Source organism: Gorilla gorilla, chromosome X (assembly GCF_029281585.2).
Source record: "Gorilla gorilla gorilla isolate KB3781 chromosome X, NHGRI_mGorGor1-v2.1_pri, whole genome shotgun sequence".
Taxonomy (NCBI): Eukaryota; Metazoa; Chordata; class Mammalia; order Primates; family Hominidae; genus Gorilla; species Gorilla gorilla.
The window spans coordinates 108,690,582-108,705,191 of record NC_073247.2 but is presented as its reverse complement, the minus strand read 5'-3'; the positions used below and the strand labels follow the sequence as shown (position 1 = coordinate 108,705,191).

General features: G+C 32.8%; 1 protein-coding gene across 6 annotated transcripts in view; it reads right to left on the bottom strand.

Annotated features, from left to right (window-relative positions):
* The window catches only part of DIAPH2 (diaphanous related formin 2), a 914,723-nt gene that overhangs the window by 671,794 nt on the left and 228,319 nt on the right, over window positions 1-14,610 (bottom strand). For all 6 annotated transcript variants that reach the window (XM_063703105.1, XM_063703103.1, XM_063703104.1 and 3 more), the window contains 2 exons: window positions 11,890-12,026; window positions 9,854-9,962 (listed from right to left, as the gene is read on the bottom strand). In XM_063703105.1, the coding sequence (XP_063559175.1) occupies window positions 9,854-9,962; window positions 11,890-12,026 (246 nt within the window). The remainder of the gene's footprint in view (window positions 1-9,853; window positions 9,963-11,889; window positions 12,027-14,610) is intronic.

Below are 14,610 nucleotides of genomic sequence, written 5' to 3'. Positions count from 1 at the left end.
AATACAAAAATGAAATAATTGTCACTATTTACAAATACAAATTTAAATTTAAATTAGCTTAAAGGGAAGAATATATTACTACTTAATTATAAACATGACAAACCCACTGTGTGTATCCTTAATTCATAGCTAAATACAAAATCCCAAACTATTATCATCATTATTATTATTAGTTATTAGACAATGTATTAGGTCCTTTATATAATTCACCATCTAATCTCATCTTCATAAAAACCACACAAGATTAGTATTACTGTTATCCTTATTTTACAGATGATGAAGCGGAGGCTCAAAACAGATAGAATAACTTATATAAGGCCACACAGCAAGGAGGAAACTCATGACTATAAATGATATCATTTTACTACAAATATAATTTCCAGCACATTCCAAAGGTCTCATAAACTCCATTTATAGATTCTCGCAACAAAAGATTTTAAGGATGGGTAAGATGATAAAATTTAACTGGTGCAACATGCTTAATATACTGGGGATATGTAGCTTTAAAACTATAGGTTAATTAGAAAAACATACAATAATATAAACAATATGTTGTCTAGTACACATAGTGACTATCATAATATATAATGTAATGCAGAAAAAAAGCAAAAGTAGAAAATGGTTCTTGGAGTGGGTTAAATTCCACTTCATGTACATCCTGAGCAGTAAAGTATAAATGGCATCCCATCATCCAAAATAATGGTCTACCACTCCTCTCCTTTACTTCTGCCACCCTACTCCATACTCAGCATGTATATGCATGTGAACACATGCATACACGCACACACACACTCTACAGTACTGTGCTATTCTATATGGGAGCCACTTATCACAGTTTAATTTAATTACAATTAAATAAAATTAAAAATTCAGTTGCTCAGTTTCACTAGCCATTGTTCCAGTGCTCAACAGCCACATGTGGCTAGTAGCTACCACATTGGATAGTAAGGATATAGAACATGGGAGAAAGTTTGATTGAATAGCACTACACTGGAGATTTTAAAGAAAAAAAGAGATCTGGCCTAATCTCTGAAACCTTCACTTCAAAGAACTACAAAACTCATTGCTGAATAATGAAAATTTCAAAATTCATATGCTCAACTTCCAAGTATATAAATCTTTAAGAGATGAGTGTACTCTATTGTCCTCTAATAATGCAAAATCAATCTGCTTTCCAAAAAAAAAAAAAATTCAACTCCAGAGACAGAAAATAATCATGAGATTTTAAAGCTAGACAGAACATAAAATACTCTGGTCCAATATGCTATTTAAAAGTAAAGAAACTGAAAACCTAGAAAGATTGGATGATTTGCCCAAGATCACATAACTAATAAGCCCCAATGATACAACTAGAACTCAGCTCTCTTGACCTTTAGCCTTGGATTTTTTCTACCACATTATATCGCACAAATCTTGCTTGATATCATTTCTCCTGATCTTAGAAAGAAAACAAATGCCCTTGAATTGAATATCACAAAGTCCATTATCCAGAGTTGCTCTGTTGCTTAGTGTCTTTATAATGGCTATGTTTCAAAATGGTCCGCCACATCTATTGTTACAAATACAGCTTCCATGAGGATCAAAATTTTAAAGTCACAAAAAATCAGTGAATTTTCTCCATTATTAATACATATGCTAGGGCCACAATTCTGATGTTTAATTAGTAAATACAATTGATTTCTATATTTGCATTTTCATTCAGTGATGTCATAAGATTTCAACATGAGATGCATATATATCCTATTAAATGAATACATAAGCATACATAGTTAAAAACTACCAGTTCTGTGCATGTGATAAAGTATCCAATCATTTATGTCATGTATAATTATATACTACACTGAATCATTATCAGTTTTCTACCACATTAAGATCCTTCCTTTACTATAACAGTTTATTTTATTTCTACAATAATCATCTACATTCTTTAGTCACCAGATGCTGTTGTCTTCATTCTGGGGTGGTATGGTATAAAGGGTGAAATATTACAAAACAGATGATAAACTTTCAAAAGGCAAAGCTCATCTGTATATGCCTAGGGTTTATTTGTAACACTTAACTGTCCCAAATAAAATAATTAAAATATAGTAAGTGAATGACATTTAAAAATTTCCAACTTTATTGGCATAAGACATAGCATTACAAAAAGAAATTTAAGTTTTTTTGTTGTTGTTGTTTACCTAAGTGACAGAGAAAGGGAAATATTCGAACACAAATATCTTCATAAAATTACTGGAAAAATGCTAGAACCTTTTACTGACTTTAACTTACAGGCTTGAAAACTATACAAACATCTATCTATTTAATCACAATTCACAGAGCTATGGGGTACAATAATTGACAACTCCAGGGCATTCTCAGACAGATTATCCATATTGCCATTATCTGTGACAAATTGTACTTTTAAAATTTTATTGACACTGTTCCACACTTGACCTTATTAAGTACTCTGTTGACATTAACAAGGTCTTTCTTTATCCTAGCCCAGCAGAAGTTAGGAACAAAGATGATTTAAGTCAAAGTATGAGAGAAGAAAGATGTGAATGTACAGAGCGAGTTAATTGAGAAGTGGAGTACTTTCCAAGCCAACGGAAGTCATGTATAAAGGTATGAAGGTAGAGGAATAAAACAGCATAAAATCTATAGGAAACAAAGCACAATATGACTAGACTAAAAACATATGTAGAAGGGTGGTGGAATATGAGGCGAAAGAGAAAGCAACAGCCAGATGAAGTATTTTGTTTGGGCTAGGACTAGACTGCAATTCTGGAGACTGTGGGAAGCCATTGTTGGACTTTAAGCAGTGAACTATGGGAAGCCAATGTTGGACTTTAAGCATTCTGAAGTGCATTTCTGAGAAAAGCATTTCAGAAAGACAACATTGGGGAAGATAATTTAAACGGGGCCATAATGAAGAATAGAACATAGGGAAAGGATAAAACAGTGAGATGTAACAATGTTCTGAAATTAAAAAATGGCAGTGAGGGTGGAGAGAGAAGGATACCATGTCGAGGAAGGGAAATATAACATTAAGGATATAGAATTGATAGGATCTGGTGACTAATGGAATGGAAGATGGAGTAAGGGTAGATTCTAAGATGACTAGTATGTTTCTGCTATATCCTAATTGGTGGGTAATACTAAGGTCAACCAGGATTGGGAATACAAGAGAAATGCAGGTCAAGGCTGGAGAGAGGATTAGAGTAGGGAGAAGGATTTTTTTTAAAAGGAAGATAAGTATATTTAAGGACAATATTGAATTTGAAATCTAGTCAGGAGGCAGCTGAACATATGGGGTCTGTGAGTTGGGAGGAAGAGAAGAGATCAGATAAAGACATCACATATGAGTGGTAGTTAATTGAAGCTGTGAGGATAGATGCGATTGCCCAACGATCATCAATACGAGAAAAGCAAAGTACCAAAGGACTGAGGATCAAGCTCTAGGAATCTGCAACTTTAAGGGTCAAGCATAGAAATAAGAGAATTTAAATGAAACATAGGTGAAGGAAAAACAAGAAGAGCTTATGATATGGTTTGGATTTGTGTCCCCACTCAAATCTCATGGCAAACTGTAATCCTCAGTGTTGGAGGAGGGGCCTGATCGGAGGTGACTGGATCATGGGGGCGGTCTTCCCCCTTGCTATTCTTGTGATACTCAGTGAGTTCTCATAAGATCTGGTTGTTTACAAGTGTGCAGCACCTTCCCCTTCTCTCTCTTCCTCCTGCTTCCCCTTCGCCTCCCGCCACAATTGTACGTTTCCTGAGGCCTCCCCAGTCATGCTTCCTGTACAGCCTGTGGAACTGTGAGTCAATTAAACCTCTTTTCTTTATAAATTACCCAGCCTTAGGTAGCTCTTTATAGCAATGTGAGAATGGACTAATACAGTTTAGTATCATGGAAGTCAAGGGAGGAGGGAGCTTTGATAAAGGAGTGATCAATAGTGCCAAATAGTGCTGACGAAGCTAATATAATGACTTCAAAAGCAGCCTGTTCCTTTTTATATCATGGAGGTCACTGGCAACCCTCTATTACTGAAAATGATAGGTTTGACAATTATTCAGTGTTGAAACAGATTTAAAATAAAGGCATCCTTCTTTAAGTCAGAAGTTAGTTTTGTGTCAATACCAAAAATGACTACATTGTACAAATATCTCTAAACAACCTCCCATTATAGTAATCTATTTTCTAAATGACAATAATATAAAACTGTCAATAAATATAACAAGTTTCCTAAGTAATATCAAGCAGTCATTCAACACTTTATAAATGCTAATTTCCACAAATTTTCTCCATATTCATAAGCCTCGATGCCTTGTTTTCTTATAAATGCACTTTCACTGACAAATGATTAATACTTTGTCCAAAGCTACTCCCTCATATGTAATGGTCTGAGTACACTAATGGCTAATTTACAAGTATGCTTGCAGTAAAATCTCAACACTCAAGAACCACTGTGGAAAGAATCAAGCCACATAGGATAGGTCCATATATCTGTTTATCTATTTAAGTATCAACATCTTGTTTCACATGGGACACTCTCTGAAATGAATTATATAATTCCCACATTCTTACGCAAAATAAACTAGATATAATTTACCAATTTCCTGTTGAGTCAGGGTCATCACTAAATATGTGAGTTAGTGAGGTATGGTGTAACTCAGTATTCTCCGGAGGTACTGAAGTGTGCAGGGCTACTAGCCTCTGCGCTCTGTGAAGTCTATTGTTATCATTTGCATTCCAGTTTCAGTCTTTTATTACATTTCTATCTACCCCTCCCCTGCTGCCAGCTTGTCAGTTGTCACTTCTTGATGATTCCAGTGTACGATTCTGGAATAAACCCTCTCCCAACCTTCCAACCTGCACTTCTAGTCTGCTGTGGATGTAAAACAGATAATTGGGTTCATAAAGATAACATATGAAAAGAGAATAAATAGGCTCTCATTAAAGGCCAAAAAGTCGTTCTCACCATGAGGCTTACTTGATAGATCTGGCGACATTTGTAGGCTGCTCAGATTGTTTTATTTTATTTTTGTTTTATTTTTTAGTTCTCAGTTGTATTCCAAAGGACAAATCTATTAAATAGGTGAGGACTGGGTAAGTGAAGCTATCACACATCAGGAAAGGGCATATTTACAGCTCTGTTTTTGTGTACCATATCTAATTACAAAATGTGCAGAGTTCATTATTATTTTCAGCATCTTAGAAAACAGTTTTTAAATGTATTAAATTATGCTACTCCACTTCTTTGTATATATTGAAATACTGTAAAAATATGGCACCTTTCAAACTAACAGCAGCCTGTGAAGACTGGGGCTGTTTTGATAGTACATCACTGTATTTTAACTATACTACTTTCCCGTTCTATAAACCATTATTCATGCTCAGTATATCTTAGGTTTTCCTACCTGGCTATCTAGAAAGCAGTTTCAACTGGATGCTGGTATTACCTCACTGTTTTTTATGAAGTGACTGCCAGACTATTCTGGCCTCTATTTTACCTCCTGGAAGCCCTTTTCACCTCTCATCCTACCATAGTACTGCTTCTCTATCAGCAAAGATAATTTATGAAAAATGCTTACTTGTCCTTCAAGGCCTAGTAAAAATATCACCTCATTACTGAAGCCTTCCCAGACTTATGCAAGACACAGAAGAAACAGATATAGGTGGGGAAATACAGGTATTTCAGGCAAAGTGTTCCACATGATAAAATGTTTGAGAGCATTTAAAAGTCTACAGCATATCTGGGAAACACCAAATGTAGTATGGCGCAAACATATGGTACATTTGGGAGAATGACAGGCTCAAAGGCCAGAATATTAAGTTAGGACCACAATGAAAAAGTTAGCAATGGGTCATGAGCATAGATTTTTAAGAATGATAATGTATTAGAATTGGACTCATTTTTTAAGGATAACTGACAATAGTGTAGAGTATTGTCTGGAGAGAAAGAACATGTCAGTATGGGGTACTAATTAGGAAATTGTTGAAATAATATTGGTGGGAGAAGATAAAGGCAGTGGAAGTAGAATGGGTTAGATTCACAGTCAATACTATACTTTGTAATAAGACTTGATGACGAATGCAGGAGACAAAAAAGAAAGAAGTGTTGAGGAAAATTAAAGATTGGGTAGAAGATGATACCTCTATAACCGAAAATAGGAAACACAGGAAGAAGAGAAGACTTAGGAAAAATCAGGTTAACAGAAAGAGATATAAGCTAAGTTTTAATATAAAAGGAGTTACAGCTTAGTAGTTAAAGCATGTTATCTATAGCCAGACTCCCTGGTGTACAATCTGTGCTTTCCCTTCTATTCACACTGTGACCCTAGGGAAGTTATTTAACCTTTATGAGCCTCAGTTTAATTATCTATAAAATCGGGATAATACTTCTATCTCTCTCAATCAATTGCTGCGAGGTTTAAATGAGATAACATATTAAAGTATTTTAAACACTGTCCGGCATATGGGTTGTAAATGTTATTTTTAATTTCTTAATTTCATGATACCAGTCACTGAGCTGGATGTATAAATCTGAAGAATCACTACCACAGTTGGATTGTAAAACTAGATAAGCAATTGAGAACATTCATGGACAAAATTGTTTAAAAAAGTATGTGTCTGTATGTATATACATGTACATGTAGATATGTGTATGTGCATATGAATGTATGTACATAAAATGATACTAAAAGAGGACCAAGGATAGAACATAGGGAACAAAATACCCAGGAAGTAAGAGGAGGAGAAATACATTAGGAAGACAGAAAAAAAAAAAAAACAAACCATAAAGGTAGAGAACAAAGGAGAGAATGGTGCCTAGAAAGTCAAGGGAAGTAAAATTTTCAAGGAAGAAGGTGATCAATAGTGTCAAGTGATCAAGATTGGAAAGAGGCCATTGGATTTTGAAATTAGACACTCACTGTAAATCTTTTTGAGAACTGTAACAAAGTTGAGTTGTAAAAGGTAATTTAGAAAACACAGAAAACAAATATGGATTATTCTAGAGGCATGGACTTTAAAATGAAAAAGAGAGACAAGAGGCTAGTTAGAAGGTTAAGTCAGACCAAAAGAAGCTGCTGGTGTATAATCTGTGCTTTACAGAAGAGACCGGAGAATGCTTAGTGCTGAAGGAAAGTCAATGAAGAGAGAGTGTATGAAGATATGCGATTTATCTTCCACCTATTTCTTGAACTCCTGAAGATAATGAAAATCCTATCATAGGTACAAAATTTCACTTTAAAGGTAAGCTAGGAAAAAAAACCTGTGAGAAGTTAATAACCTTTTTTAAAACCCCAAAAAGGGGGGAAAATGTATATAGTTGTTATTTAAAAAATAATTAGTCCTGTATTTTAACAAAATTACTTCCCGAGACTGTAATAACATTTTGGGAAGTCTCAGGATACTACAGAAATAGAAAAGTCATTCTGTTAAAATACAACACTAATTATATTTTTTAAACAACAGATTTAAACTTTTGGGTTTTTGTTTCAGTATTCTGAATATATTTTTGAACTTTTAGAGGACATCTTTTCATTCACATTAAATAGTCTAAATAAACAAACTCACTTCACAATTCTTGTGAGAGTACTAGTTTTTGTATATAACAAATTACTAATTTTGTAGCTCATTAAAATGTGAAATTTTAAATTGTGGTCTGCATATGTTTGCATCTATAATCAGTATTCAACAATTTCTTGAATATTTAACAAGACGTCTATGATTCTTCCATATGTTACTTGTTAACAATTTGTCACTTTATCATTCCATTCTGTCCAGCTTCCTGAAGGCTAGCAAATGTCTTTCCCATCTCATTGTTTGGGGTGAACTACTCATTGGCAGAGGCATCCCTTCAAAGTATAGGCAATGCCGTATTCAAATTCTGGCATCACAAAGACATGGGTTCAAATTACAGCTCTATCCCTTAACAGCTGGGTGATTTTGGAGTGCCTTCCACCAATTCAATTCCCTGATCAGTAAACCAGAGGTAATAATACATAACTCACAGAGTTGTAGCTAAAAATTTATTTAAAGAAGATTTTAAAAATATATCAGTGTAATGAAAACTTTGAATATAAATAAAAGAGTTCATTCCTACTCAACAAACTTTTGAAGAGAAGTACAAACATACACATATATCTGAAAAACCAGTGAAATTTAGTTAGGTAAGCCCAACCACAGGAACATGAACAAAACTTTCAAAGTCATCTAAAAAAGGCAGTTTTCAACCTTTCAGTAGAGGTATAAAATTTTATCAAGATTAAATTTTATAAGAAACAATGTATTATTAAAAAACACTGGGAAAAAATATACTAATCTTTAAAATATGTAATATAATCCCAGCACTTTGGGAGGCCAAAGTGGGCGGATGACCTGAGGTCAGAAGTTCAAAACTAGCCTGGCCAACATGGCGAAACCCCATCTCTACTAAAAATAAAAAAATTAGCCAGGCTTGGTGGTGCATGCCTGTAATCCCAGCTACTTGGGAGGCTGAGGCAGGGAGAATTGCTTTGGGAGGCAGAGGTTGCTGCAAGCTGAGATCACGCCATCGCACTCCAGCCTGAGCAACAGAGTGAGACTCCATCTTAATAAATAAATAAATAAATAATACATTTGACATAAAAGTACACCATAAAAGTTGATCCAAAATTTTCAATATAGTTGGAGTAGAAGTCATGATTAACAAAGATCCTTCAACATTTGGAGAGGTATTACAATTTTGTAACATTACAGATTCTCTTTAGACAAGCCAATTCATCTATCTGATGCCGTTTCAAACTCTGGCAAACAAAAATACAAATACTTCATAATACATAAAATACACAATACAAAAAATACTTCATAATACATAAAAAATTAATTGTGTTTGTTTCACATCAAGCAAGAAATTTGAAGAGTTAAACATTCGATGCTAACTAGCTTGATAAAATTAAATGTGGAAACTATCTTCTCTTTGTTGAACAACAATATGAGAACTAAAAAAAAATTCAGAGAATTTTCCATGGTACATTAAATGGTATACATTGTCTAAAAGAGAGATTAGCAGAGACCAAAAACCTGGAATCAAATTCCAACTGTGACACTTAAAAACTGTGTCACGTTAGAGCAGTTATTTAATCTCATTCAACTTATTCGTCCCATAAGCAAAACAAAGATACTACAGCAATACTTACATATCTAGGTTGTTGTGAGAATTAAATCAAATAATATATGCAAATTAAAATGTTTAGTGCAGGACTTCATACCATAAGTTCAGCCAATAAATATGCATTCTCATCCCTCAAGAACAGAACTATTCATAAAATGGATCATTTCCTGAAACCATCTAGGTAAAGATAGTGAGTTTTGTCATTTTCTAAAGAAGGCATTTAGTAAGTTGTGTCTACACAGGTCTATCAAATGAACGCTAACCTAAGAACTGCAATTCAATCCCTTCTATTCTGGTGAGTCACACCTTTGAATGTTGTCTGAATGGCACAAAGAGAGATGTGTTTAATTGTCTTACATTTTTACAAGCCCACCGACTTCACTAACACTTGTTAGGATAATGGCATTGGCTGAACTGCTTGCCCTTTTGCCTTAGTTAGTGCTAAGGCTTCAATTTCCCTGGTTTATTACATTAATTACTAAATTCTTGTCTAAATATCAATGACAGCCATAACTGCCACATTTATAATAATTCAAAAGTATTTTTCCTAATTTTAAACAAATTGCAATTCTCACAAACTAGCAACAGAAAAAATTTTAGTTTTACATTCCATACTACTTAAATGCCAGCTAAAATGGAGTTGATGTCATACAAAATGAGTACTCTAAATATAACTCTAGAAGCAATTTAAGACAAAACTAACTCACCTGTAATTGCAAGGCTTCCTGATTTTCTAAACCTTCCACAATTGGTGAAAATCGTTCCCTGTTATTTCTTTCTGCTGCTGTTGTTATAGCCCCTAAAAGTTTATCTAGACTGTAGAGAAAAAAGAAGAAACAGAAATGAGAAATACTTCTTATACACACACTATGAGCATGGGTCCTTTCAGTATTCCCTGTTTTCTTTCTGGTATTTGATGTTCATATATACCATTAGAATTTTTAAAAATTATCATTTGCTTTTTTGATGGAAATTGTATGTTTTCAAATATGTATACATACTGGAATGGCTAAATCAAGCTAATTAACATATATTGCCTCGCATACTTACATTTTTTTGTGGTACGAACAATTAAAGTCTACATACACTCTTAGGAAATTTCAAGTATACAACACACTGTTATTAACTACAGTCACTATCACATAAAATAGATTTCTTGAACTGATTCCTCCAGTCTAACTGAAAGACCATTACAATATAGGAATTGTGTTCCTGTCCGTATATTTCTTTAAGGCAAATATTGATAGCTCTAAATAATTTTAGGGCATCAAAAGGAAAATTCGATTTTAAAAATCTTAAGGAAAGTAACTTTTCTGGGTGACATTAAAAAAGAATACTTATGCGATAAACATTAAAATTTAAATTTTCAGGTTTTGATATTTCATGTGTTAACATTAATATCACTTAAACATAATATGACACCTATAATTGTTAACAGTTTACTGGAGCATAAACAGATTGTAATTTTATAATAAAGTTCTGGAAAGAGTGATTATTTTTTAAAGAATTTTTTTAATCAACATTTTTTGACAATGGAAAAAGAAAAAAGACTCTAAAAAGGAAAGCCCAGGTAATTAAAGAAGAATGTATAATTATCTAGCAAAGAAACTTATTAACCTGACCAAAAATATTGGTAAGTATCTCCATACAATGCCTAAAACAAATTAATCTCTATATAGTATACTACTCTTATCAAATTATATCTGAAATTATAATTAAATCATAACAGTTATACTGGACTACATTGTATTTTATGAATATTGAAAATCTAAGTGATTAAAAAATATTTCTTACACATGTTTAAACTGACTTTTAAAAAATAAAATCTAAGGATCCTTGCTTTTACATATGTTATCTCATTCTCAGTTTGTTATCATTGAGGTGAGACTTAATATTTTTGTTTAGTGTTTGTCTTTTGGTTTCTGAGGACAGTAGCTAACACTAAACAACATCTCATTTTACTCTAACAGTTATGAGAAAGTCAACATATTCCAACATCCTTAAATCTTTGCATAGTCCTGTTCTGATTCAAATTGACATTATTACTGTCACGCAAAGTGTTCCAAGGAAATATTTTGGTTCGGGTCCTTAGCAGATATTTGATTCTTTATCACAAGGGTTCATTACAAACTAGACTTATTAATGTCATCAAATCTGAAAGTTTGCTTCTGATTCAATATTATTTCCATAAGAAGATGTGATCAAATGCATGTTCAGCAACAACTTGCTGCATTTGGTGGCACATATACACTTTGAATAATTATCAACAACCGTTTTTTTCTAACAGGTGGGTTTATTTCACTTTACAAATAATTTTCATTTACCATGGCATATAAAGTAAAATACTATTATAAGATAATGTAAAATAAAGGCATCTATTCAAATTGTGTGATATGCAGCACAGTGTTTGCGTATGTATGTGTGTGTATTTGCCAAAATAACTCTCTGATTTTTGTCCACTTTCTAATGATTGCTGTACCTCCAGCAAAACAAAATTCTGCTCAATCACTTTGAATCCAACTTTCAAGAATTTCCCACTAGGATTTTATCTGTTTAAACTGAGTTTCTATAATGTCAACAAAGAAGCCAAAATATAAACAGGCAAGATAAAAATTTCAATAAAAAATTATCTAAAATACTGTTTTCATGAAAGTTATCCAAAGAAAGAGAACAAAAGTAGGACTTATTAATTTCTTAAGTGTCATTTTCCATGCAGCAAATATAATAATATAGCAATACTTACATGTTCTCTTCTCCAACAATGCAAATAGCAGAAAGTATTTTTACTATTTCAGTCATCATGTTGGGTTGTTTGGGGTCAATTGCTCTTGCCAATAGTAAAAGACTTCTTTCATCTCCTAGAATCCTTTGTAACCCAAACTAAAAAAAAAAAAACCTTCATTCAGAATGTCTATGGAATATATCTTTAATTTAAAAAAGCAACGTACAATGATCTTCCAAAAACTCATAGCCCCACAATGAGGTTCTACCTAATTATATGAATATTCTTCAAATGCAGTTATCTTTGTTTTTTATATGAAATCACTGCATCTTGGAGTTGTTGCTCCTTGATCAGATATGATCTCCATTAGCCTGCCCTAAAAATTCCATAAATTTGGAGAAATATGGGAACAATCAGTATTCTTCAACAAAGAATAACATATAAAGCGCATACTGATATGATTTTCTAAAGTAAGATTCTACTTATGTCACTGGGTCTCCCTGGAGATGTCTGGAATTCATGGTTAAATTGTCCAATATGTTTGTATGAAAAATTAAGGTGAAGAAAAAGAGAAATTTTTTTAAAAAGGCTCTTTTGAATACTATATGCCAGTATAAGCCTCAGTATGGATATTCCCATGCCTTCTCTCTCTTATCCTCCCTGATTCAGACAGCTGTGCTGCACTACAAAAGCTGTGAACCTAAAGAAATGGCACCTGGGTTTTATTAAGTGTCACAAGTCAACCAAGGAGAGAAAACACCATTTTCATTTATTTTCTAAGCATGAATATGTGTGTGCATGCGTGTGCATGCACGAATTTAATAAATAAGTAAAGAAATTCTAATGAAAGTCTAAAACTTGAGTTTTCATTACATTAAGAAAGCAATATATTATTTTATCTTTGTCCCACAAAGTATTTTTCAGATTTCTTATAAAATATTTTTGCTTCATTTTACAGTCTAATGGTGAAATTGGATATTTCATCAGAGCAAAATTTCCATTTCAGCTAAACTTAAGTTAATTACCAACCATATGAATAGTTCCATCAGCCCTAATTTAATTTCTAAAAGAACTCCAAGTGGCAGATGGGGAACACAGCTAAAGCTCTTAAATGTGAGTTTATCACAGGTCATAATAAATAGGAAAATATATGGAGATAAGACCAAAAAAAAAAAAGAAAATGCAAGAAACAAGTCTTGAAAGAAGCAACAAAAACAAAATAGATAAGTATGTATAAAGGTGGCCAGTAGATGATTAAAAGTAATGAATATTAGTGAAAAACACATTTGCAAAACTGAGAGACAATGACCATGCAATTACCAAACTTAATAGCTTTATGAGTCATTGAGACTGAGAGTGAAACCATTAGGTTTTAAAAATTTTACTTAATGTTTAAAAGTAGTTTTTAATATATAGAGACACATCAAAAATAAAAAAGAAGACATGAAAAATATATCTGGAAAATCATTAATCCAAACATCAGAGCAATATTATAGTACTGGAAGTTAAGAAACAATGGGTTGCTTTTTATGATCCTATTCTTACATGTATTGGATAAAAGAAAGGAGTTTTTGAAGTAGGTAATCTAAACTCCATGGGGCCAAAAAATTTGATGTGTAAGTCATTTTGGATAAAAGCTTAATTCCTTGATCTGGACAATTTATTCCAACATGAAGTGAAAAGATCACTGCATATTTTCTATTCTGAAGGCATATTTTATGCCTATTGTTTCACATGTCTATAATTCAAAAGATCCATTAGTCCATGCTCTGAGCACCTATGTGCAAGACATTAACGTGGCCTAACTAAAAACATCAATTTCGAATAATCTAAGTCAAATCATTATGCTTTTCGAAACTGCCAAATTCTTAAGAAACTAAATGTTGACAAATCAAAGTATGTTCTGTTAAAAAAAAAAAAAAGGGCTCTATAAGAATCTTACTATTATGACTCTCTCTAGTGACTGTCCTGATTAAAATTACTTAGCATCCTGAAAAGCCACGACAATTGACAACATGAGTCAATAAGAATTTAGAACAAAGTGTCCTATAGCTAAATTTACAGATGAGGGGACTGATACTCAGAGAGGTCAAGTAATTTTCCAAAGGCCACACAACTTATTAGGAACAAAGCATGAACTATATCTCCTGAATTCTAGAACTGTGTTATCTTTCCATTATGTCATTGTTTCCCTCAATTGAAGAAAGAGATCTATCTTGAGCTGTGAAGAAGCAATGCTCATTATTTCCTTGTTAGGCATCAGATTCTGTTTAACTTTGTAGCCAAAGACTAAGAGCCCAGATTTTGAGAAAATCTGTACTAGTAGTGATGGGAATATTTCTGTAAGAAACTTCCAGAAACAGTACAACTAGCATATTCAGGAGTCTCATGTCCACTAGCAAGCATTCATTGCATATGCTGATATAGTAACATTCTTTGCTGATACATGTATGTATAATATATAAATATATGTATTTCCATATGCTTGAGACTGTCTATAGATTAATATATAATCTTATTGCATTGGTTATTAATAGCCATATTTTACACTTGGCAAACTTCTACTTATTGTAATTATTTCTATTATCTATTTTGAGATTATTAAAATACTATGTAAAGGGAATTAGGTAATTAAGTGAATTAGTCAATAGTATTTTATCTATGGGTATGAAGAGGTCATTTCTAAGACAGTAAAAAAAATAGTTTATAGAAAAAATACTGTAACTTCATAACCTGAGTAAA